This window comes from Hypanus sabinus, chromosome 14 (assembly GCF_030144855.1).
Source record: "Hypanus sabinus isolate sHypSab1 chromosome 14, sHypSab1.hap1, whole genome shotgun sequence".
NCBI classification, from domain to species: domain Eukaryota; kingdom Metazoa; phylum Chordata; class Chondrichthyes; order Myliobatiformes; family Dasyatidae; genus Hypanus; species Hypanus sabinus.
In genome coordinates this window covers 107111361-107138248 of record NC_082719.1, presented here as the reverse complement: position 1 = coordinate 107138248, position 26888 = coordinate 107111361, and the positions used below count along the sequence as shown (strand labels likewise).

Below are 26888 nucleotides of genomic sequence, written 5' to 3'. Positions count from 1 at the left end.
ATTAGGCTGTCACACATCTATTGTCAGAGAAGTACTTGCATAAATAGGTAAACCACCTTCATACAAGCAAGGACAGAAAACAGGGCAAAGTGAGTATATGTAGCGGTGTGCTACATGCAGCGCTAAAATTATGACACGGAGTCGGTAACTGCAGTCGAAGGAAAAACTTTATTCGAAATCCTCAGCCTCACTTTTAAGCCTCCCTCCACCTGCCCCCCCCCGTGGCGCAGAGGCTCCAAAGCTCTGTGCTCGCAAACCCCCGTAGGCTATCACCCTTAGCCGGAAAGCTGGCTAATTGTGAGCTGGTTCGGATGTGCCAGGAAATGGGTCGCCACATAACCCCCCCCCCCCCCCCAGAACCAGCGATACACCCCCCAATGTCCACAGTCTGGGCCGGAACCTGCTTGGGAGGTCGGCCTCTGCGGCGAGGTGCCGGAAACTCGACCGGTTTGAGTCGGTCCACCGTGAAAACCTCCTCTTTCCCCCCAACATCCAGCACGAACATGGACCCGTTGTTCCGGAGCACCATAAACGGCCCCTCGTATGGCCGCTGCAGCGGTGGCCGATGCCCGCCCCTTCGTACAAACACAAACTTACAGTTCTTCAGGTCTTTGGGTACGCAGGTCGGGTTCCGCCCGTGCTGTGAAGTGGGTATGGGGGCCAGGTTACCGAGCTTCTCGCGTAGTCTGCCCAGGACTGCTGTGGGATCTTCCTCTTGCCCCCGTGGGGCTGGTAGGAACTCCCCGGGGACGACCAGGGGTGCGCCGTATACCAACTCGGCTGACGAGGCGTGCAGGTCATCTTTGGGTGCTGTGCGGATGCCGAGTAGGACCCAGGGAAGCTCGTCCGCCCAGTTGGCTCCTCGCAGGCGGGCCATGAGGGCCGACTTCAGGTGACGGTGGAAACGCTCCACTAGCCCGTTCAACTGTGGGTGGTAGGCAGTTTTGTGGTGCAGCTGAGTCCCCAAAAGGCTGGCCATAGCTGACCACAGGCTGGAGGTGAACTGGGCGCCTCTGTCGGAGGTAATGTGGGCCGGTACACTAAAGCGAGATATCCAGGTGGTGATCAGGGCTCGGGCGCAAGATTCGGAGGTGGTGTCGGTGAGCGGGACCGCCTCTGGCCATCTTGTGAAACGGTCCACGATAGTCAGGAGGTAACGCGCTCTGCGCGACACTGGCAGGGGGCCCACGATATCCACATGAATGTGGTCGAAACGCCGGTGGGCGGGATGGAACTGCTGCGGTGGGGCTTTGGTGTGCCGCTGCACCTTGGCCGTCTGGCAGTGCATGCACGTTCTGGCCCATTCACTGACCTGTTTGCGGAGTCCGTGCCAAACGAACCTGCTGGAAACCATCCAGACAGTCGTCCGGATGGAGGGATGCGCCAAGTTATGAATGGAGTCGAAAACGCGGCGCCGCCAGGCTGTCGGGACGACGGGACGGGGCCGGCCGGTGGCGACGTCACAGAGTAGGGTCCTCTCACCCGGGCCTACGGGGAGGTCCTGGAGCTGCAGACCGGAGACCGCGGTCCTGTAACTCGGAATCTCCTCATCTGCCTGCTGCGCCTCTGCCAGTGCCTCAAAGTCTACCCCTTGGGAAAGGGCATGAACGGTAGGGCGAGAGAGCGCATCCGCCACGACATTGTCCTTACCCGAGACGTGCCGGACATCCGTTGTGTATTCAGAGATGTAGGACAGGTGGCGTTGCTGGCGGGACGACCAGGGGTTGGACGCTTTCGTAAACGCAAAGGTAAGCGGTTTGTGGTCCGTGAACGCGGTGAAGGGCCGACCTTCTAGGAAGTACCTGAAATGCCGGATTGCCAGGTAGAGCGCCAACAGTTCCCAGTCGAAAGCACTGTACTTGAGCTCGGGTGGTCGCAGGTGTTTGCTGAAAAACGCCAGGGGTTGCCAGCGACCTGCGATGAGTTGCTCCAGCACCCCACCGACTGCCGTGTTAGATGCGTCCCTACTGAGGGCGGTAGGGGCGTCCATTCTGGGATGTACTAGCATTGCGGCGTTCGCCAAAGCTTCCTTCATTTGAACGAAAGTGGCGGCGGACTCCTCGTCCCAGGTAATGTCCTTGCTCGGACCCGACATCAGGGTGAACAGGGGGCGCATGATCCGGGCAGCTGAAGGGAGGAAGCGGTGGAAGAAATTGACCATACCGACGAATTCCTGAAGGCCTTTGATCGTGGTGGGTCGGGGGAAGTGGCGGACTGCATCTACCTTAGCGGGCAGAGGGGTTGCCCCGTCTTTAGTAATCCTGTACCCAGGAAGTCAATGATATCGAGTCCAAACTGGCATTTGGCGGGGTTGATTGTAAGACCGTACTCACTTAGTCGGGCGCAGAGTTGACGGAGGTGGGACAGATGCTCCTGACGACTGCCGCTGGCTATGAGGATGTCGTCCAAATAGATGAACGCGAAGTTGAGGTCCCGTCCCACCACGTCCATTAACTGCTGGAACGTCTGTGCGGCATTCTTCAGGCGGAGGAACTCAAAAAGGCCAAACAGGGTGATGAGAGCCGTTTTCGGGACGTCGTCAGGATGCATCGGGATTTGATGGTACCCTCGGACGAGGTCTACCTTGGAGAAGATCCGTGTGCCGTGCAGGTTTGCTGCAAAGTCCTGAATGTGCGGCACAGGGTAGCGGTCCGGTGTGGTAGCCTCGTTCAGCCTGCGGTAGTCGCCGCACGGTCTCCAGCCTCCCGTCGCTTTGGGCACCATGTGCAGGGGGGAGGCCCATGGGCTGTCGGACCGCCGGATGATCCCCAATTCCTCGATCCTCTGGAACTCCTCCGTCGCCAGTCGGAGCTTGTCCGGGGGAAGCCGCCGAGCGCGGGCGTGGAGGGGTGGTCCCTGGGTCGGGATGTGGTGCTGTACGCCATGTCGGGGCATGGCTGCTGTGAACTGCGGTGCCAGAACCGATGGGAAATCCGCCAGGACCCTGGTGAAGTCATTGTCGGACAGCGTGATGGAGCCGAGGTGAGGGGCTGGCAACTGGGCTGCACCCAGGGAGAACGTCTGAAAGGTCTCGGCGTGTACCAGTCTCTTCCTGGGCAGGTCGACCAGTAGGCTGTGAGCCCGCAAAAAATCCGCACCCAGAAGCAGTTGGGCTACGGCGGCCAGTGTAAAGTCCCACGTGAACTGGCTGGTGCCGAACCGTAGCTGCACCTGACGTGTGCCATAGGTCCTTACTGTGCTGCCGTTCACGGCCCTCGGGGGGACCCTGGTGCCCTGCTGCAGGTGTCGTAACACGTCGGAGGTAAAACGCTGATCTCGGCACCAGTGTCAACCAAAAACCGCCGTCCCGACCTTCTGTCCCACACATACAGGAGGCTATCCCAATGGCCAGCCGCCATAGCCATCAGCGGCGGCTGGCCCTGGCGTTTCCCGGGAACTTGCAGGGCGGGCGACAACGGCGGGCTTCTGCGCCCCACCGCTGGTGGTAGAAGCACCAGTGTTCATTGGGCGGGCTCTGCGGCTGGGCCTGGACTGGTTTGCTGCTGGGAGCGTGGCTGGGAGATCTGTGCGATGGACGCCCCACTCACCTTTTTGGCATTCCACAGCAAGTCCGCCCGGGCTGCCACCTTCCGGGGGTCACTGAAATCCGCGTCGGACAGCAGCAGGCGTATGTCCTCGGGCAGCTGCTCCAGGAATGCCTGCTCAAACATGAGGCAGGGTGTGTGTCCGTCGGCCAGAGACAACATCTCATTCATTAAAGCCGAAGGAGGTCTGTCTCCCAAGCCATCCAGGTGCAGTAAACGGGCAGCCCGCTCGCGCCGTGAGAGTCCGAAAGTCCTGAGGAGCAGGGCTTTGAATTCCGTGTACTTGCCATCTGCCGGGGGCGACTGTACGAACTCCGCGACCTGGGCCGCTGTGTCCTGGTCGAGGGAGCTCACCACGTAGTAGTAGCGGGTGTCTTCTGAGGTGATCTGGCGAACGTGGAATTGGGCTTCGGCTTGCTGGAACCATAGGTCCGGGCGCTGTGTCCAGAAACCTGGCAGTTTCAACGAAACCGCATGAACAGAGGCGGCGTCGATCATTTCTGGTCCAAAAATCGTTTGGACCGTCGGGGTCACCAATTGTAGCGGTGTGCTACATGTAGCGCTAAAATTACGACACGGAGTCGGTAACTGCTGTCGAAGGAAAAACTTTATTCAAAATCCTCAGCCTCACTTTTAAGCCTCCCTCAACCTGCCTCCCTGTGGCGCAGAGGCTCCAAAGCTCTGTGCTTGCAAACCCCCGTAGGCTATCTCCCTTAGCCAGAAAGCTGGCTAATTGTGAGCCGGTTCGGATGTGCCAGGAAATGGGTCGCCACATATACTTATTTATTCAGTAAGTATTTGGTCAAAGTATTTGGTGAGTACATTTCTAACTCTTCTGGCTTCAGTCTCATTACCATCTGTTCTGAAATTGTTAGGTTGTGTTCAAGAAAACAATGAAATAGTGTGCTGCCGTCCGATTGCGTTTTCAGATTTTTCTGGTTACCCTGTCCACACTGATCTGCCTGAGCAGTGTTTTCATAAATACCCACACTGGAAAGTGTTTCTGAAAAGCTGCGGTTTCGGGAGATGAAAATGCCGTTTTAGTGTGGACGGAGGGTAAAAACGAAGAGAAAAAGCTTTGGTTATGGATTTATCTGGTGTAGTGTGGATATAGCCTTAGTAAGACGCGGGCTTTCTTTTCATCATTAACCCTGTCAGCATCACAATATAACTCCACTCTTTCAATGTAAGTTGCCCAGTTTTCAATGCCACTATCAAATGCTGTAATGGTTCCAATTATTGTCGTCTTTGTTATGTTAATTTAGCCCCATTTTCCCTAGCTCTTTTTAGCTAGCTCATTGAAGTCACAGCACGTTCCACGTGACTCATGTGTCCTTTTTGCTAGAACCATGAGTGCACTCCATCTAGATGTGTGTTGCTCCTTTTATAACCATATAACAATCACAGCACGGAAACAGGCCATCTCGGCCCTCCTAGTCCATGTCGACCTCTTAATCTCACCTAGTCCCACCTACCCACACTCAGCCCATAACCCTCCACTCCTTTCCTGTCCATATACCTATCCAATTTTACCTTAAATGACACAACTGAACTGACCTCTACTACTTCTACAGGAAGCTCATTCTACACAGCTATCACTTTCTGAGTAAAGAAATACCCGCTCGTGTTTCCCTTAAAGTTCTGCCCCCTAACTCTCAAATCATGTCCTCTCGTTTGAATCTCCCCAACTCTCAATGGAAACAGCCTATTCACGTCAACTCTATCTATCCCTCTCAAAATTTTAAATACCTCGATCAAATCCCCCCTCAACCTTCTACGCTCCAATGAATAGAGACCTAACTAGTTCAACCTTTCTCTGTAACTTAAGTGCTGAAACCCAGGTAACATCCTAGTAAATCGTCTCTGCACTCTCTCTAATTTATTGATATCTTTCCTATAATTCGGTGACCAGAACTGTACACAATATTCCAAATTTGGCCTTACCAATGCCTTGTACAATTTTAACATTACATCCCAACTTCTGTACTCAGTGCTTTGATTTATAAAGGCCAGCGTTCCAAAAGCCTTCTTCACCACCCTATCTACATGAGACCACCTTCAGGGAACTATGCACTGTTATTCCTGGATCTCTCTGTTCCTCTGCATTCCTCAATGCCCTACCATTTACCCTGTATATTCTATTTGGATTATTCCTGCCAAAATGTAGAACCTTACACTTCTCAGCATTAAACTCCATCTGCCAACATTCAGCCCATTCTTCTAACCGGCGTAAATCTCCCTGCAAGCTTTGAAAACCCACCTCATTATCCACAACACCTCCTACCTTAGTATCATCAGCATACTTACTAATCCAATTTACCACCCCATCATCCAGATCATTTATGTATATTACAAACAACATTGGGTCCAAAACAGATCCCTGAGGCACCCTGCTGGTCACCGGCCTCCATCCCGATAAACAATTATCCACCACTACTCTCTGGCATCTCCCATCTAGCCACTGTTGAATCCATTTTATTACTCCAGCATTAATACCTAACGATTGAACCTTCTTAACTAACCTTCCATGTGGAACTTTGTCAAAGGCTTTGCTGAAGTCCATATAGACTACATCCACTGCCTTACCCTCGTCAACATTCCTTGTAACTTCTTCAAAAAATTCAATAATGTTTATCAAACATGACCTTCCACGCACAAATCCATGCTGGCTACTCCTAATCAGATCCTGTCTATCCAGATAATTATTAATACTATCTCTCAGAATACTTTCCATTAATTTACCCACCACTGATGTCAAACTGACAGGTCTATAATTGCTAGGCTTACTTCTAGAACCCTTTTTAAACAATGGAACCACATGAGCAATACGCCAATCCTCCGGCACAATCCCCGTTTCTAATGACATCTTTTCATCTCCCTTCTCTCTCTTCTCCACTGAATCTCATTATTAACGAAACACAGTGTTCCAATAAGATGTAGGTTCATAATTCTTGTTGCCAATTTGTTGTGTATGTGGCCTGTTTACACAACTATATTATTAATAACAACATTGGAGATGGGAACTAAGTTTCCACGGTTCTTTACTGGTAGAGTCCGAACTTTAGCACACATATTTACAGATCCATACATGCCTAATAGCGCATGCAACAATGTGTCACTACAACATAAAGTAGTCCCTTATTATAATGTAGGCAATATAGTACATGTTTTATATTTGTAATTAGTTTAGATCATTTCGTAGAGATCTGTTTTCACTTTTACACGTATCATTTTCTGTTGATCAGTGTCAAAAAAGCCAAATTAAATCCACTGTAATTCAATGCTGTAAAACAATAAAACATGAAGACTTCCAAAAAGGGTGAATACTTTTTATAGGTAAACACAAAGTACACTGCAGATGCTGGGATCAAAGCAACACGTACAACAAGCTGGAGGAACTCTGCAGGTTGGGCAGCATCCGTGGAAACAAGCAGCCAACATTTCGGACCGAGACCCTTCATCAGGACTCTTCAACGTCTCGGCCCAAAACATGATTGCTTGTTTCCGTGGATGTTGCCCAACCTGCTGAGTTCCTCCAGCTTGTTGTATGTGTTGCTTTTTATAGGTACTGTATGTCTTATAGTCTAATAATCTTAAGAATTTCTTCACTCACAGGGTGGTGAGAGTGTGTTGATCAAGCTAGCAGAGGGAGTGATGGATGTGGGTTTGAATGAAGTTTGATACTTAGAGAGAGGGGTATGGAATGCTATGGTACAGATGCAGGTCGGTAGAACTTGGCTGACATAAACTAGATGGGCTTAAAGGCTTGTTTCCAGATGACCATAAGACGTAAGAGCAGAACTAGGCCATTCAATTCATCAAGTTTTGCCATTTGATCATCCCTCTCAACCCCCATTCTCCTGCCTTCTCCCCATATCCTTTGACACTCTGACTAATCAAGAACCTATCAACCTCTGGTTTAGATAAACCCAATGACTTGGTCACCACAGTCATCTATGGCAATGAATTCCACAGACTCACCACCCTTTGGCTAAAGAAATTGCTAATCATCTCTGTTCTAATGGACATTTCTGTATTCTGATGCTATGTCCTCTGGTCCAAGACTCCATTTTCTGTGCAGTAGTGCTCTGACTCTATTTTCTTCTGCCATCACACTGGGCAGTCTTTTCCAGGCACCAAGCAATCCCTTTGTACAAATAAAAACTTGCCCCTTACATCTCCTTTGAACCTAGCCCTTCACCCACCTTAAATGCACCGGTATGTTGTTAAATATTTCAACTGAGAGTGAAATGCTGTCTGTCCACTCACTTATCCTATCATATTATGATTACTTTATGTTTTCACTGTTGCCTATAACATTGCAGAAATTGTTATTTCAGAAGTATTTTTTTCAATGACTGTGCAAATAAATTCTTACAGGGCCATTTTGTGTCATATTAATTATTGTATTTTAATAAGGTACCGGAAAAACTTTGCTGGCAAAGGCTGTGGCCACTGAATGTAACACAACGTTCTTCAACATTTCAGCTTCTACCATTGTCAGCAAATGGAGAGGTGACTCTGAGAAACTTGTCCGGGTAGGAAGCATTGATTCTATTGAATGAATTCTTCGTTTTTCTACCACAACCATTTTGTATTAAGCCTTTTAACTGGGAACATAGTTATTGGAATGTGTGATATTGTCATTGATGCATTCTGCCAAGACTCCAGTCCATATTTAGCTTACTTTTGTCAATGGGAAAAGGAAATATTGGTAAACAGTGAGTCTCTTCCACTCCAAAGGGTCCATTGAGAACAGCAGATGATGCATCTGCACAAGAGATTCTGCAGATGCTGGAAATCGAGAGCAGCATACGCAGAAGGTTGGAGGAACTTAGTAGCTTTTCCCCATCCTGTGCAGTGGCCCCTCTCTGTCCGATTGTGATGCAACCAGTTAGAATGGTTGGATACTTCATCAAATGTATAGAAACTGTGCCACCCATTTGCAAACTGTTTAAATAATGTTTGCCTCTCTGCCTCTCTACCCCCTTCCCCCCGCTCCCAGTTTTCCCCAGTGGATGGGACCTTACTTTGGATAGCACTTTACTTGTTTGAGAATAGTTGTTTATAGGTGTTATCCTTCTTGTGTTTGCCAGGTGCTGTTTGAACTTGCTCGATTTCATGCTCCTTCCACCATCTTCCTGGATGAGCTGGAGTCAGTGATGAGTCAACGTGGCAGTGTTCCAGGGTCAGTGCTGTGCATCACTTCCCTGTTTTACTTCCCAGGATACTTATCAGAGATACTTGTACAGTACACTGATGTCTACCCTGATCCTCAGAATTCCCTGGGCTCCTATCATTCATACCTTGATTAGTTCTCCCACATTGGATCACCTCACATTCAAGACCATAAGTTACAGGATCAGAATTTTCTATTTGGCCCATCAAATCTGCTCCACCATTCCATCATGGCTGATTTATTATTCCTCTCAATGCTATTCTCCTGACTTCTCTTTGTATCCAATGATTTCCTGACTAATCAAGAACCTATCAACCTCCGCTTTTGCATGTTTCACCAATGCCTTACTGAAACAATTGCAGACTGGTACTGGAGGGTCTCGGAAACTTTCCTTATAGAGTCATAGAAAAACACAGCACTGAAATGGACCTTTAGCCTATCTAGTCCATGCCAAAATAATTTAACCTGCCTACTCCCATCGATCTGCACCAGGTCTATAGCCCTCTGAATCCCACTATCCATACACCTATATGAACTTCTCTTAAACTTTGAAATAGAGCTAACTTACACCACTTGCACTGGCAGCTAATTCCACACTCTCATGACTCTCCGAGTGAAGAAGTTTCCCCTCATATTCCCCTTAAAATTTTCACCTATCACCCCGAACCCATGACCTCCAGTTGTAGTCTCACCCAACCTCAGTAGAAGAAGTCTGATTGTATTTACCCTACCTATACCCTCATAACTTTGTACACCTCCATCAAATCTCTCAATCTTCAATGTTGCAAGGAATAAAGTCCTAATCTATTCAATCTTTCCTTATAACTCAGGTCCTCCAGACCCAGCAACATCCTCATAAAATTTCTCTATACTCCAGGTCGGTGTTCAAATCTGCACACAATACACCAAATTAGGCCTCATCAATATGTTATACAACTTCAAAATAATATCCCATGTCCTCTCCTCGGTACTTTGATTTGTGAAGACCAGTGTGCCAGAAACTTTCTTTACAACCCTGTGACACCACTTTCAATGAATTATATGGGTCGATATTCCCAGGTACCTTTGTTTTACTGCACTCCTCAGTGCCTTTCCAATCCTCTGTGTGAGATCAACCCTGGTTGGTCCTACTGAACTGTAACACTTTGCACTTGCCTGCATTAAATTCCATCTGCTATTTTTCAGTCCATTTTTCCAGCTGGTCCAGATTCCTCTGTAAGCCATGATATCCATCCTCACTTTCCACTACACCTCCAATCTAGACGACATCCACAAATTTGCAGATCCAGTTAACCGCATTATTATCTAGATCACTGATATACAGTAATTGACAAACAACAATGGACCCAGCATTGATCTCTGCGTCACTCCAGTCAGAGAGGAAACCATCTGCTACCACACTCTGGTTTCTACCACAAAGCCAATATCTAATCCAATTTAGTACCTCATCTTGAATGCCAAGTGACTGAACCTTCATTGACCACCCTCCCATTCTGGACCTTGTTAAGTGCCTTGCTAAAGTCTGTGTAGATAACATCTACTGCCTTGCCTTCATCAACTTTCCTAGTAACTTCCTTGAAAAACTCTTGTAAGATTGGCTAGACAATGACCTACCATGCACAAACCATTCTGACTGCCCTTAATCAGTCTACGTCTATCCAAATCCACATATATCCGGTCCCTTAAAATACCTTACAATAACAATAGACAATAGGTGCAGAAGTAGACCATTCGGCCCCTCGAGTCTGCACCGCCATTCTGAGATCATGGCTGATCATTCACTATCAATACCCAGTCCCTGCCTTGTCCCCATATCCCTTGATTCCCCTATCCATCAGATATCTATCCAGCTCCTTCTTGAAAGCATCCAGAGAATTGGCCTCCACCGTCTTCCGAGGCAGTGCATTCCACACCTCCACAACTCTCTGGGAGAAGAAGCTCTTCCTCAACTCTGTTTTAAATAACCGACCTCTTATTCTCGATCCATGCCCTCTGGTACTGGACTCTCCCAACATCTGGAACATATTTCCTGCCTCAATCCTATCAAATCCTTTAATTATCTTAAACGTTTCAATCAGATCCCCTCTCAATCTCCTCAATTCCAGCGTGTACAAGCCCAATCTCTCCAATCTCTCTGCGTAAGACAGCCCTGCCATCCCAGGAATCAACCTAGTGAATCTACGCTGCACTTCCTCAATTGCCAGAATGTCCTTCCTTAAACCTGGAGACCAAAACTGTACACAATATTCCAGGTGTGGTCACCAGGGCCCTGTACAAATGCAAAAGAACATCCTTGCTCTTGTATTCAATTCCCCTTGTAACAAAGGCCAACATTCCATTTGCCCTCTTTACTGCCTGTTGCACTTGCTCATTCACCTTCATTGACTGGTGAACTAGGACTCCTAGGTCTCTGCATTTCTCCCTTACCTAACTCGACACCGTTCAGCAATACTCTGCCCTCTTGTTCCTGCTTCCAAAGTGGATAACTTCACATTTATTCACATTGAATGACATTTGCCAAGTATCTGCCCACTCACTCAGCCTATCCAAGTCTCCCTGTATTCTCCTAACGTCCTCTTCGCATGTCACAATGCCACCCAGTTTAGTATCGTCAGCAAACTTGCTGATATAGTTTTCAATGCCCTCATCTAAATCATTGACATAAATCGTAAAGAGCTGTGGTCCCAATACAGAGCCCTGTGGTACCCCACTAGTCACCTCCGGCCAGTCTGAGAAACACCCATTCACTGCTACCCTTTGCTTTCTATCTGCCAACCAGTTTTCTATCCATGTTGAAACCCTGCCCCCAATGCCATGAGCTCTGATTTTACTCACTAATCTCCTATGTGGCACCTTATCGAATGCCTTCTGAAAATCTAGGTACACAACATCCACTGGCTTACCCTCGTCTAACATCCTTGTTACATCCTCAAAAAACTCCAACAGATTAGTCAAGCATGATTTGCCCTTGGTAAATCCATGCTGGCTCGGCCTAATCCTATTTCTGCCACTAGATGTGCCACTATTTCGTCCTTAATAATGGACTCAAGCATCTTCCCCACGACTGACGTTAGGCTAACAGGGCGATAGTTCTCCGTTTTCTCCTTCCCTCCCTTCTTGAAAAGTGGGACAACATTAGCCACTCTCCAATCTTCAGGAACTGATCCTGAATCTAAGGAACATTGGAAAATGATCACCAATGCATCCGCAATTTCCTGAGCCACCTCTTTTAGAACCCTCGGATGCAGACCATCTGGACCCGGGGATTTATTAGCCTTCAGTCCTACCAGTCTACTCATCACAGTTTCTTTCCTAATGTCAATCTGTCTCAATTCCTCTGATATCTTATGACCCTGGCCCATCCACACATCTGGGAGATTGCTTGTGTCTTCCCTGGTGAAGACAGATCTAAAGTATGCATTAAATTATGTTGCCATTTCCCTGTTTCCCATAACAATTTCTCCCAATTCATTCTTCAAGGGGCCAACATTGTTCTTAACTATCTTCTTTCTCTTCACATAGCTAAAAAAGCTTTTGCTATCCCCTTTTATATTCCTGGCTAGACTGAGCTCATACCTGATTTTTTCTCTCTGTATTGCTTTTTTAGTTAAGATCTGCTGTTCCTTAAAACTTTCCCAATCATCTGTATTCCCACTCATCTTAGCCCTGTCATACTTCTTTTTCTTTAATGCTATACAATCTCTGACTTCCTTTGTCAACCACTGTGGCCCCTTCCCACTCTTTGAATCCTTCCTTCTCATTGGAATGAACTGCATTTGCATCTTTTGTATTATGCCCAAGAATATCTGCCACTGCTGATCCACTGTCTTTCCTGCCAGGGCATCCGCCCATTTAACTTTGGCCAGCTCTTCCCTCATGGCTCCGTAGTCTCCTTTATTTAATTGCAACACTGACACCTCTGATCTGCCCCTATCCCTCTCAAATTGTAGATAAAAACTTATCATGTTATGATCACTACTTGCTAATGGCTCCTTTACTTCAAGATCACTTATCAATTCCTGTTCATTACGCATCACCAAGTCCAAAATAGCCTTGTTCCTGGTTGGCTCAAGCACAAGCTGTTCCAAAAATACATCCCTTAGACACTCCACAAACTCCCTATCCTGGGGTCCAGAACCTACCTGATTCTCCCAGTTCACCTGCATGTTGAAATCTCCCATAACGACTGCATTGCCTTTAGCACATGCCAATGTTAACTCCCTAATCAATTTGTACCCAATATCCATGCTACTGTTTGGGGGCCTGTACACATTAGGGTCTTTTTACCCTTACTGTTCCTCAGCTCAATCCACACAGACTCTACTTCCCCTGTTCCCAAGTCACCTCTTGCTAAGGACTGAATCTCATTCCTCACCAACAGGGCCACCCCACCCCCTCTTCCCATATTTCTGTCTCTACGATAGCACGTATACCCTGGTACACTCAATTCCCAGGCCTGATCCCCTTGCAGCCATGTCTCCGTTATCCCAACAATATCGTAGTTCCCCATTTTCATCTGAGCTTCAAGCTCATCTGTCTTATTTCTGACACTACGCGCATTCAAGTATAGAATTCTTAGCCCATTCCTCCTCTCTTTGCTTAAGACACTGTCTACTGTACCTAACCCAGCTCCTTGAACTTCCATCGGGCTAATTGCACCCTGAATTTTGATGACCTTCTCAAGATCACCCAAACCTTCTACACATTTAACCCCATGCACCTTCTGACCAACCCTCTGGATCTGGATCCCTGCCCCCTGCACATCTAGTTTAAACCCCCCCGAGCAGCACTGGCAAATACTCCTGCAAGAATGTTAGTACCCCTCTGGTTCAGATGTAGACCATCCCTTCGAAACAGATCCCAATGTCCCTGGAACAAAGACCAATTATCCAAAAACCTGAACCCTTCCTTCCTGCACCATGCTCTCAGCCTCGTATTAATGTGCATAATCATTCTATTCTTCGCCTCACTCGCACGTGGCACAGGTAGCAGTCCCGAGATTGTCACCCTGGAGGTCCTGCCTTTCAGCTTCACTCCTAACTCCCTGAACTCTCTAAGCAGGACCCCCTCACTCACCTTACCTACATCATTGGTCCCTACATGGACCACTACATCTGGGTTCATGCCCTCATTCTCAAGAATAGCCTGCACCTGATCTGAGATGTCCTGGACCCTGGCACCAGGGAGGCAACATACCATCCGAGACTCCCGATCTGCCCCACAAAATCTCCTATCTGCCCCCCTAACTATAGAGTCCCCTAAAACTATCGCTCTCTTCTCTTCCCTCCTCCCCTTTCTAGTTGAGGGTTCAACCTCTGTGCCAGGGGCAGGACCACTACAACTCATTCCTGGTAGGTCATCCCCATCAACAGTATCCAGTACGGTATACTTATTGTTAATGGGAATGGCCGCAGGGGTGCTCTGCTCTCTCTGCCTGCTCCCCCTGCCTCTCTGGACCGTCACCCATCTGCCTACTTCTTGGTTTTTTGGTGTGACTACCTCCTGATAACTCCTATCTATCTCTGCCTCTGCCTCCCGAATGATCCGTAGTTCATCCAGCTCCTGCTCCAACTCCCTAACACGGGCTGATAGGAGCTGCAGCTGGACGCACCTTTTGCAGGTGTGGTCATCAGGGACAACTGTGTTGACCCTGACCTCCCACATACTGCATACGGAGCACACCACTGCTCTGACTGTCTCCCCCATACCTGAACTGGATTAATAGAATGTCTAAAAAGCACCTAGTGACCTTACCTTCTTCCCCTCAGCGAGCAATCACACAAGCTTACCGAAGTCCCCTTACGCCGAAGCCCACTTAGCCAAAGCCCAGGACTCTGCTTCCACGGACTCCGCTGCCCGCTCTGAAAAGAAGTCCTGCCTTTAACCTTCCCACTACTGATGTTAGACTATAATTTCCTGGTTTGTTTTCAGCACTTTTTTTCAACAGCTGAACATTGGCTATCCTCCTATTCTTTGACACTCCATCTATATCACTAAAGGTGATTTAAATATTTCTGCTATGGCCCCAGGAATTTCTGCACTTGCTTCACACAGAGTTTTGTCAGGTCCTTGGGACTTATCCACTTTAATTTGCCTCAAGACATGAAACATCTCCTCCTCTGTAATCTGTATAGGGTCCATGAAGTTGATGCCACTTTGCCTCACTTTATGGACTCTGTCTGTTTCCTGACTAAATACAGAGACAACAAATGCATTTAAGATCTCCCCCATCTCTTTTTGCTCCTTGCGTGGATTACCATTCTGATCCTCCAGAGGACCAATTTTGTCACTGGTAATCCTTTTGCTCTTAACATATCTGTAGAATCCCTTGCGATTCTCCTTCACATTGTCTGTTATGGCAACCTCATGTTTTCTTTTAGCCCTCCTGACTTCTTTCTTAAGTATTCTCTTGCATTTCTTATACTCCATAAACACCTCATTTGTTCCTACCTGCCTATAACTGCAATGCACCTCCTTTCTTTTCTTTACTAGGACCCCAAAATCTCTTGAAAACCAAAGTTCCCTACTTCTGTTATCTTTATGTTTCAAGGCATAATACAAGCTCTGAAACTTCAATATTCCACTTTTGAAGGCCTCCCACTTACCAATTATACCTTTGCCAGAAAACAGCCTGCCCCAATCCACACTTGCTAGATCCTTTCTGATAGCACCAAAATTGTCCTTTCTCCAATTTAGAATTTCAACCCATGAACCAGACCTATCTTTTTCATATTTACTTTGAAACTAATGGCATTGTGACTACTAGATGCAAAGTGTTTACTGACACAAACCTCTGCCACCTGCCTTGTCTCATTCCCCAACAACAAATCTAGTATCACACACTGTCTCATTAGAACTTCTACATACTAATTGAGGAAACTTTCCCTGAACAGGTTTGACAAACTCTATCCCATCTAGTCTATTTACATAATGAGATTTCCAGTCAATATGGGGAAAGTTAAAGACACCTCCTATAACAACCTTATATTTCTTGCCACAAACAAAAGAAAATCTGCAGATGCTGGAAATCCGAGCAACACACACAAAATGCTGGAGGAACTCAGCAGGCCAGGCAGCAACAATGGAAAAAAATACAAAACCCTTCAGTCCTACCGAAGGGTTTCAGCCCAAAACGTTGACTACGTTTTTCCATAGATGCTGCCTGGCCTGCTGAGTTCCTCCAGCATTTTGTGTGTGTTACATATAAGACTAAACATATAGGAGCAGAAGTAGGCCATTCAGCCCCTTCAAGTCTGCTCCATTCAATCATGGGCTGATTAAATTCTTCCAGTCATCCCCTCTCCCCTGCCTTCTCCCCATACCCTTTGATGTCCTGGCTAATCAAGAACCTATCTATTTCTGCCTTAAGTACACCCAATGACTTGGCCTCCACAGCTGTTCATGGCAACAAATTCCACAGATTTACCACCCTCTGACTGAAGTAATTTCTTTGCATCTCTGTTCTAAAAAGACGCCGTTCAATCCTGAAGTCGTGCCCTCTTGTCCTAGAATCCCCTACCATGGGAAATAACTTTGCCATATCTAATCTGTTCAGGCCTTTTAACATTTGGAATGTTTCTATGAGATCCCCCCTCATTCTCCTGAACTCCAGGGAATACAGCCCAAGGGCTGCTGGATGTTCCTCATATGGTAACTTGGAATCATTCTTGTGAATCTTCTCTGAACCCTCTCCAATGTCAGTATATCCTTTCTAAAATAAGGAGTCCAAAACTGCACACAATACTCCAAGTGGGGTCTCATGAGTGCCTTACAGAGCCTCAATATCACATCCATGCACTTATATTCTATACCTCTAGAAATGAATGCCAACATTATATTCACCTTCTTCACAACCGACTCAACTTGGAGGTTAACCTTCAGGGTATCCTGCCCAAGGACTCCCAAATCTCTTTGCATCACTTCATTTTGAATTCTCTCCCCATCTAAATAATAGTCTGCCCATTTATTTCCTCCACCAAAGTGCATGACCGTATACTTTCCAATATTGTTTTTCATTTGCCACTTCTTTGCCCATACCCCTAAACTATCTAAGTCTCTCTGCAGGCTCTGTTTCCTCAACACTACCTGCTCCTCCACCTATCTTTGTATCATCAGCAAATTTAGCCATAAATACATTAATCCCATAGTCCAAATCATTGATATATATCGTAAAAGGCAGGAGTTCCAACACCAACCCCTGTGAAACCACTGGTAACTGGCAGCCAGCCAGAATAGGATCCCTTTATTCCCACTCTCTGTTTTCTGCTGACCAGCCAGTGCTCCACCTGTGCTAGTAACTTCCCTGTAATTCCATGGGCCCTTATCTTGCTAAGCAGCCTCATGTGCGGCACCTTGTCAAAAGGCCTTCTGAAAATCCAAGTACACCACATCTACTGCATCTCTTTTGTCTACCCTGCTTGTAATTTCCTCAAAGAATTACAGTAGGTTAGTCAAGCAGGATTTTCTTTTCAGGAAACAATGCTGGCTTTAGCTTATCTGGTCATGTGCCTCTGTAATCTCATCCTTAACAGGTCTATAGTTTCCTTTCTGCTGCCTCCCACCCTTCTTAAATAGCAGAGTAATGTTTGCAGTTTTCCAGTCATTCGGTACAATACCAGAATCTATTGATTTTTGAAAGATCATCGTCAATGCCTCCACAATCTCTCCAGCTACTTCCTTCAGAACCCATGGATGCATTCCATCAGGTCCAGGAGATTTATCTACCCTCAGTCCATTAAGCTTCCTGAGCACCCACTCAGACGTAATTTTCACTGCACAAACTTTACTTCCCTGACACTCCTGAACGTCTGGTATACTGCAGACATCTTCCACTGTGAAGACTGATGCAAAATACGCATTCAGTTCCTCTACCATCTCTGCATCTCTCATTTCAATATCTCCAGTGTCATTTTGACTCACTTTTAACCTTTATATACTTAAAATATCTTTTAGTATCTTCTTTAATATTAGTCACCAGCTTCCTTTCATAATTCATCTTTTCCTTCCTCATGACCTTCTTAGTTTCCTTCTGCAAGTTTTTAAAAGCGTCCCAATCCTCTATCTTCCCACTAGCTTGGCTTCCTTGTTTGCCCTCTCTTTTGCTTTTACTTTGGCTCTGACTTCACTTGTCAGCCACGGTAGTGTTCTTCTTCCATTCGAAAATTTCTTCTTATTAGGAATATATCTGTCTTGCTCTTCTCTTATTTTTCACAGGAACTCCAGCTGTTGCTGCTCTGCTGTCTTTCCTGCAAATGTCCCTTTTCAGTGAACTCCAGCCAGTTCCCCTCTCATGCCATTGTAATTTTCTTTATTCCACTGATATACTGACATACTGAAATATGTTTCTTGAAACAGTCTGCAATCTCTCTACAAATTTGTTTCTCTAAATCCCTAGGACTTCTGGGTGGTCTGTAAAATAGCCCCATTAATGTGGTCATACCTTTCTTATTACTCAGTTCCTCACTGAGCTTACTAGATGAGATCTTCAGTCTGTCCCGACTGAACGCTGTTGTGATATTTTCCCTGACTAGTAATGTCAACCCTCTCCCTTTAATCCCTTCTGCTGTGCCTTGTCTAAACCAACAGAACCCCCAAATACTGAGCTGTCAGTCCTGTCCATCCTGTAACCAAGGTTTGTTAATGGCTACAATATCAAAATTTCAAGTGCTGGTCCATGCCCTGAACTTGGCTGCCTTTCCTATAATACTTCTTACATTGAAATATACGCAGCTCAGGGCATCAGTTCCACCATGCTCAATCCTTTGAATCCTGACTTTGAGGTTTAACAACATCCATCTCCACAACTTCTCCACTAATTTCTCTGGCACTCTTTGATCCCATCCCCCTGGAACTCTAGTGCACCAGTTTAAACCTCTCACCTCCTGCTCCCGGCAGTACTTCTGGTATGTTTCCTCTGTCTATCAGTATGCTACGTACTGTGGTTTATAAGGCTTTGGGCCATTCCTGTGGCCTTGGGATGAAAGAAGGTTGGAGTTTTAATACGTCAGAAGAACATAGGATAGTACAGTACAGGCCCATGATGATGTACCTACTCTAAGATTAATCCTACCCTTCCTCCCCTCTGAGCCCTCCATTTTTCTATCATCTATGTGCTTATTTAAGAGTTTCTAAAATGTCTGAAATGTATCTGCCTCTACCAACACCCATGGGAAGGCGTTCTACGCATTCACCACTTACCTCTGACGTTCCCCTGTACTTCATTCCAAACACCTTAAAGTTATGACCCTTTGTAATGGCCATGTACATCCTGGGGAAATGTCTCTGGTTATCCACCTGATCTATGCCTCGTGGCATTTTGTACACCTTTATTAAGTTACCTGTCATCTTCCTTTGCTCCAAAAAGAAAAACCCTACCTTACTCAGCCTCATAAGACATGCTGTCTAATCCAGGAAGCATTCTGCTAAATCTCCTCTGCAGCTCTCTAGAGCTTCCACATCCTTCCTATAATGAGACAACCAGAACTGAACGCAATTGTGTCTTTAGCCAGTATTATTCAGAAGAAATTGGGAGGAGAAAAATGTATAAAATACATTAACCAGGAAACAATAAGGGTCACTGGGGAAACCATTTCTGTCTATTACTTTTACAGAGGAGAACATGAAGGAAGCCGACGGATGAAGACAGAACTCCTGGTGCAGATGGATGGCTTGGCTCGTTCCGATGATCTTGTCTTTGTTTTGGCAGCTTCTAACATGCCTTGGTGAGAAATACACTTACAGTTTATCCCTGCACCGACTGGTTCTCTGGGTTTGAACCATTCTAGGTTTATTTCTATTCTTTTATTTATGAGCTATTACTCAGTAATCTATTTATTGATTGATCAAGATACAGTGCAGAATAGGCATTTCTGGTCCTTTGAGCCGTGCTTCCCAGCAACCTCCGATTTAACCCTAGCCGAATCAAAGGACAATTTACAATGGCCAATTAACCTACCAACTGGTAGGTCATTGGATTTTGTGAGGAAATCCTAGGACCCAGAGTAAACCCTCGCAAAGAGATACAGACTCCTTATAGATGATATTGGAATTAATCTCTGAACTGTAATCTCTGAATTGTAATAGCATTACACTAACTGCTATGCTACCATGGGCCCATGGGAAATGTAGTCAGTGAAGGCAAGTTTGTAGTATTTATAATCATCCTTGATTTGTTGTATGAAAGTCTGTGTTTTACAGGTAAATTAATTTATTACTGTCACAGGTACTGAGGTACAGTGATGCTATCCATGCAGATCTTTCCTTAGCCTCAGTTCATTGAGGTAGTACTGGGGAAAATAATAACAGAATGCAGAATGAAGTGTAACAGCTCAAGAGAAAGTGCAGTGCAGGTAGACAATAAGGCGCAAGATCATATTGAGGTAGATTGTGAGGTCAAGAAAACATTTTATTGTATAGTCATAGACAGGTACAGCACCTAAACAGGCTATTCATCCCATCTTGTGCATGCCAAAACCATTTAAACTGCTTTTTCCCATCGACCTGTACTGGGACCATAGCCCTCATCCCATCTTGTGCATGCCAAAACCATTTAAGCTGCTTTTTCCCATCGACCTGTACTGGGACCATAGCCCTCATCCCATCTTGTGCATGCCAAAACCATTTAAACAGCTTTTTCCCATCGACCTGTACTGGGACCATAGCCCTCCATACCCCTGCTATCCATGTACCTAATGTTTCTCTTAAACATTGAAATTGAGCTCACATTCACCATTCGTGCTGGCAGCGAATTCCACACTTGCATGACCCTCATGTTCCCCTTAAACTTTTCACCTTTCAGCCTTAATCCATGACCTCTGGTTGTAGTCCTTTTACTCTTACCATACAGTTGCAAAATAAAAGTTTGTGAACCCTTTGCAATTAGCTGGTTTTCTGCATTTATAACCTACACGATGACTCATGAAATTGATTCCAAGGTTGAATGGCTTAGACGTAGAAACACAGAAACATAGAAAACCTATAGAACAATACAGGCCCTTCGGCCCACAATGCTGTGCTGAACCTGTACTTACTTTAGAAATTACCTAGAGTTACTCATAGCCCTCTATTTTTCTAAGCTCCAAATACCTGTCCAGAAGTCTGTTAAAAGACCCTATTGTATCCACCTCCACCCCTGTTGATGGCAGCCCATTCCACGCACTCACCTCTCTCTGCATAAAAAATCTTACTCCTGACATCTCCTCTCTACCTTCTTCCAAGCACCTGAATATTGTGCCCTCTCTTGCTAGCCATTTTAGCCCTGGGAAAGAGCCTCTGACTATCCACACCATCAATGCCTCTCATCATCTCATAAACCTCTATCTGGTCACCTCTTGTCCTCTGCTACTCCAAGGAGAAAAAGCCGAGTTTATTCAACCTATTCCCATAAGGCATAGATTTAGGGAATTCCTTAATCCATAAGGATTAGGGAATCCAGGCAACATCCTTGCAAATCACCTCTGCACCCTTTCTATGGTTTCTGCATCCTTCCTGTAGTGAGGCAACCAGAACTGAGCACCGTACTCCAAGTGGGGTCTGACCAGGGTCCTATAATAGCTGTAACATTACCTCTCGGCTCCTAAACCCAATCCCATGGTTGGTGAAGGCCAATACATTGGATGCCTTCTTAACCACAGAGTCAACCTGCGCAACAGCTTGGAGTGTCCTATGGACTCGGACCCCAAGATCTCTCTGATCCTCTACACTGCCAAGAGACTTACCATTAATGCTATACTCTGCCAACATATTTGACCTACCAAAATGAACCACCTCACACTTATCTGGATTGAACTCCATCTGCCACTTCTCAGACCAGCTTTGCATCCTATCGATGTCCCGCTGTAACCTCTGACAGCCCTCCACACTATCCACAACACCCCCAACCTTTGTGTCATCAGCAAACTTACTAACCCACCCCTCCACTTCCTCATCCAGATCATTTATAAAAATCACGGAGAAGGGGTTCCAGAATAGATCCCTGAGGCACACCACTGGTCATGCATGTAGAATATGACCCGACTACAACCATTCTTTGCCTTCTGTGGGCAAGCCAAATCTGAATCCACAAAGCAATGTCCCCTTGGATCCCATGCCTCCTTACTTTCTCAATAAACCTTGCATGGGGTACCTTATTAAATGCCTTGCGGAAATCCATATACAGTACATCTACTGCTTTACCTTAATCAATATGTTCAGTCACATCCTCAAAAAAATTCAGTCAGGCTCGTAAGGCATGACCTGCCTTTGACAAAGCCATGCTGACAATTCCTAATCATATTATGCCTCTCCAAATGTTCATAAATCCTGCCTCTCAGGATCTTCTCCATCAACTTGCCAACCACTGAATTAAGACTCACTGGTCTGTAATTTCCTGGGCTATCTCTACTCCCTTTCTTGAATAAGGGAACAACATCCGCAACTCTCCAATCCTCTGGAACCTTTCCCATCCCTATTGATGAAGCAAAGATCATCATCAGACCCTCAGCAATCTCCTCCCTCACTTCCCACAGTAGCCTGGGGTACATCTCATCCAGTCAGGTAACTTATCCAACTTGATGCTTTCCAAAAGCTCCAGCACATCCTCTTTCTTAATACTTATATGCTCAAGCTTTTCAGTCCACTGTAAGTCATCCCTACAGTCGCCAAAGTCCTTTTCTGTAGAGATCACTGAAGTAAAGTATTTATTAAGTACCTCTGCTATCTCCTCCGGTTCCATACACACTTGATTGGTCCTATTCTCTTACGTCTTATCCTCTTGCTCTTCACATACTTGTAGAATGCCTTGGCCGCCAAGGCCTTCTCATGGCTCCTTCTGGCTCTCCTAATTTCATTCTTAAGCTCCTTCCTGCTAGATCTCTATCATTACCTAGTTTTTTGAACCTTTCATAAGCTTTTCTTTTCTTCTTGACTAGATTTACAACAACCTTTGTACACCATGGTTCCTGTACCCTACCATCCTTTCCCTGTCTCATTGGAATGTACCTATGCAGAACTTCACACAAATATCCCCTGAACATTTGCCACATTTCTGCTGTACATTTCCCTGTGAACATTTGTTCCCAGTTTATGCTTCCAAGTTCCTGCCTGATAGCCTCATATTTTCCCTTACTCCAATTCAACACTTTCCTAACTTGTCTGTTCCTGTCCTTCTCCAATGGAGATAGAATTGTGATCACTATTTCCAAAATGCTCTCCCACTGAGAGATCTGACATTTGACCAGGTTCATTTCCCAATACCAGATCAAGTACAGCCTCTCCTCTTGTAGGCTTATCTACATATTGTGTCAAGAAACCTTCCTGAACACACCTAACAAACTCCACCACATCTAAACCCCTTGTTCTAGGGAAATGCCAATCAATATTTGGGAAATTAAAATCTCCCACCTCGACAACCCTGTTATTATTAAACCTTTCCAGAATCTGTCTCCCTATCTGCTCCTCAAAGTCCCTGTTACTATTGTGTGGTCTATAATAAACACCCAGTGGAGTTATTGATCCCTTCCTTTTCCTGACTTCCATTCAGGGAGACTCAGTAAACAATCCCTCCATGAATTCCTCCTTTTCTGCAGTCGTGACACTATCTCTGATCAGCAGTGCCATGCCCCCACCTCTTTTGCCTCCCTCCCTGTCCTTTCTGAAACATCTAAAGCCTGGCACTCTAAGTAGCCAGTCTTGTCCCTGAACCATCCAAATCTCTGTAATGGCCATAACATCACAGCTCCAAGAACTGATCCATGCTCTAAGCTCATCAACTTTGTTCATGATGCTCCTTGTTTTAAAATAGATCATCAGATTGAGCACATCCCTTCTCTATCTGCCTATCCTCCCTCTCACACTGTCTACAAGCTTTCTCTATTAATGAGCCAACCGCCCCTTCCTCCATCTCTTCCTTTCGGTTCCCACTCCCCAGCAATTCTAGTTTAAACTCTCCCTAGTAGCCTTAGCAAACCTCCCTGCCAGGATATTGGTCCCCCTCAGATTCAAGTGCAATCCGACCTTTTTGTACAGGACACACTGCCCCAAAAGAGGTCCCAGTGATCCAGAATTCTGAATCCTTGCCCCCTGCTCCAATCCCTGAGATACGTATTTATCCTCCACCTCATTCTATTCCTACTCTCACTGTCATGTGGCACAGGCAGTAATCCCGAGATTACTGTCTTTGAGGTCCTGCTTCTCAACTTCCTTCCTAATCCCTGTAGTCTGTTTTCAGGACCTCCCTTTTTTCTACCTATGTCTTTGGTGCCAATATATACCACAACAGAGGTCTTTATTCTTTGGAGTGTAGAAGGTTGGGGGGGGGGACTCGATAGGGGTATTTAAAATTATGAGGGGTTAGATAGAGTTGACGTGGATAGGCTTTTTCCATTGAGAGTAGGGGAGATTCAAACAAGAGGACATGAGTTGAGAGTCGGGGGCAAAAGTTTAAGGGTAACGTGAGGGGGAATTTCTTTACTCAGAGAGTGGTAGCTGTGTGGAACGAGCTTCCAGTAGAAGTGGTAGAGGCAGGTTCGGTATTGTCATTTAAAGTAAAATTGGATAGGGATATGGACAGGGAATGGAAGGTTATGGGTTGAGTGCGGGCCAGTGGGACTAGGTGAGAGTAAGCATTTGGCACGGACTAGAAGGGCTGAGATGGCCTGTTTCTGTGCTGTAATTGTTATATGACCTCTGGCTGTTCTCCTTCCCACTTCAGGATATTTTGGACATGATCCGAAACATCCTGGACCCTGGCACCTGGGATTCAAACTACCATCTGAGTTTCTTTTCTGCGTCCACAGAATCGCCTGTCTGACCCCCTAACTATAGAGTCCCCTATCTCTACTGCCTTCCTCTTCCTTTCCCTACCCTTCTGAGCCACAGGGACAGAATCTGTGCCAGAGGCACAGCCACTGCCGCTTCCCCCAGGTAGTTCGGGGGGGGAACTACCCACAGTACTCAAACAGGAGTACGTATTGTTAAGGGGGACAGCCACAGGGGTAATCTCTAGTATCTGACTCCTGCACTTCCCTCTCCTGACTGTTACCCACTTATCGGTCTCCCGAGGCCCCAGAGTGACTACTTACCAAGAGCTCCTCTCTATCACTTCTTCAGCTTCCTTGACCAGATGAAGGTCATCGAGCTGCATCTCTAGTTTCCTAACCCGGTCCCTAAGGAGCTGCAGCTCAACACACCTGGTACAGATGTGGCCGTCTGGGAGGCTGGGAGTCTCCAGGACCTCTCACACCTGACAGCTAAAACAGAACACTGGCCTCACACACATGCTTCCTGTCTGTATTCTACATTGGCAACCTACCTCACCTCGATCCATCATCGCCAAAGCCCTCCTACTCTGTCTCCCTCTACTCCGTCACCCACTCCTCTGGTGTCCGCACTATAAAGCTGTCTTCTCTTTAAACTCTTCTCGCTGTTCTAACTGGCTGAAGTGCATGCACTTGCGCAGTTGTGCCTCGATCAAACCGCTGAAGAAAAATGACACAGGCTTGCTTGCTCTGGGTCTGTATTCACTGAAATTCAGAAGAATGAGGGGTGACCTATAGTCAGGGGATGAGATAGATAATTCAGTGGATGGTAGTTTGCCTCAGACCCTCAGGAGCCAGGGTCTGCAATGCATCCACAATATCCTGAAAAGGGAGGGTGAGTAGCCAGAAGTTATGGTACACATTGGTACCAAAACGACACAGGTAGAAAAAGGGTGAAGGTCCTGACAACACTATACAGGGAGTTAGGAATGAAGCTGAGAAGCAGATCTCAAAGATCGTAATCTTGGGATGGTTGCCTGTGCCATTCAACAGTGAGGATAGGAGTAGAATGAGGTGGTAGATAAATGCGTGGCTGAAGAATTGGAGCAGGGCAGGGATTCAGATTTCTGGATAATTGAGATCTCTTCTGGGGCAGATGGGACCTGTACAAAAGGGATGGGCTGCACTTAAATCTGAGAGACCAATATTTTTGCAGGCAGATTTACTAGATCTGTCAAACTAATATGGAAGGGGGATGGGAACCTTTGTGATAGAGCTGAAGATGAGCCAGCAGGTTTACAAGTAGATGATGCAATATGTAATATGAATGTAAGGGTGGACAAGCCAATGATTGGGTACAAATGCTGATAGAGCAAAGAGTTAAATTGTACCACAGAGGCAAAATTCAAAAGGGCGAAGAATGCAGGACTGAAGGTATTTAAATGTACATAGCATTCGGAACAAGGTGGACGAACTCATGAAGCAACTAGAGATTGGTTGGTATGACATTATGAGCATCACTGAGTCATGGCTGAAAGAAGATCATAGTCGGGATTTTAACATCAAAGGATATCTTTGTATCGAAAAGACGAGTGGGAAGGCATAGGCGGTGGTGTGGCTCTGTTGGTAAGAGATGGAATTACATCTTTAGAAAGAGGTGACATACAGCCAGACAATGTTGAATCTTTGTGATTGGAGTTAAGAAACTGAAGGATAAAAATCATATACAGGCCTCCAAAAAACAACCAGGATGTGAGATTGAGATTGCAAAGGGAGCAGGAAAGGGAATGTAATAAGGGCAATGTCACAATTGTAATGGGGGACTTCAATATGCAGAAGCATTCAGAAAATCAGTTTGGTGTCAGATCACAAGAGAGGGAATTTGTTGAATACCTACAAGGTGGCTTTTTAGAGCAGCTCGTGTTTGAGCCTACTCGGGCAAAGGCTAATTTAGATCGGGTGTTGTGTAATAACCCAGATCTTATTAGGGAGCTTAATAGAAAGGAATCAATGACCATAATTTGAATGAAATCATACAGCAATTTGAGATTGAGAGGCATAAGTCACATATCTCAGTATCACAATGGGATAAAGGGAATTACAGAGGCATGAGAGAAGAGTTTGCCCAGGTGGATTGGAGGAGGAGACTGGTGGGGATGACGGCAGGACAGAGACGGCTGAAGTTTCTGGGAAGAGTTCAAAGGGCACACGATAGATATGTTCCACAGAGGAAATTCTCAAATGGCAGAGGGAGGCAACCGTGGCTGACAAAGGAAGTTAAGGACTGCATAAAAGCCAAGGGAAGGATAGACAATAGACAATAGGTGCAGAAGTAGACCATTCGGCCCTTTGAGCCTGCACCGCCACTTTGAGATCATGGCTGATCAACTACTATCAATACCCGGTTCCTGCCTTGTCCCCATATCCCTT

The 26888-nt window shown here is 46.1% G+C and overlaps 1 protein-coding gene across 7 annotated transcripts in view; it reads left to right on the top strand.

Moving 5' to 3' along the window:
* The window catches only part of katnal2 (katanin p60 subunit A-like 2), a 138892-nt gene that overhangs the window by 80033 nt on the left and 31971 nt on the right, over nucleotides 1-26888 (top strand). For 6 of the 7 annotated variants that reach the window (XR_009515744.1, XR_009515742.1, XR_009515743.1 and 3 more), the window contains 3 exons: nucleotides 7965-8083; nucleotides 8642-8733; nucleotides 19335-19445. Coding sequence is in view for 4 of the 7 variants with exons in the window: in XM_059989776.1 (XP_059845759.1) it covers nucleotides 7965-8083; nucleotides 8642-8733; nucleotides 19335-19445 (322 nt within the window). In the remaining 3 variants the exon portion in view is untranslated. The remainder of the gene's footprint in view (nucleotides 1-7964; nucleotides 8084-8641; nucleotides 8734-19334; nucleotides 19446-26888) is intronic. The other variant, XM_059989777.1, reaches the window with a different exon arrangement.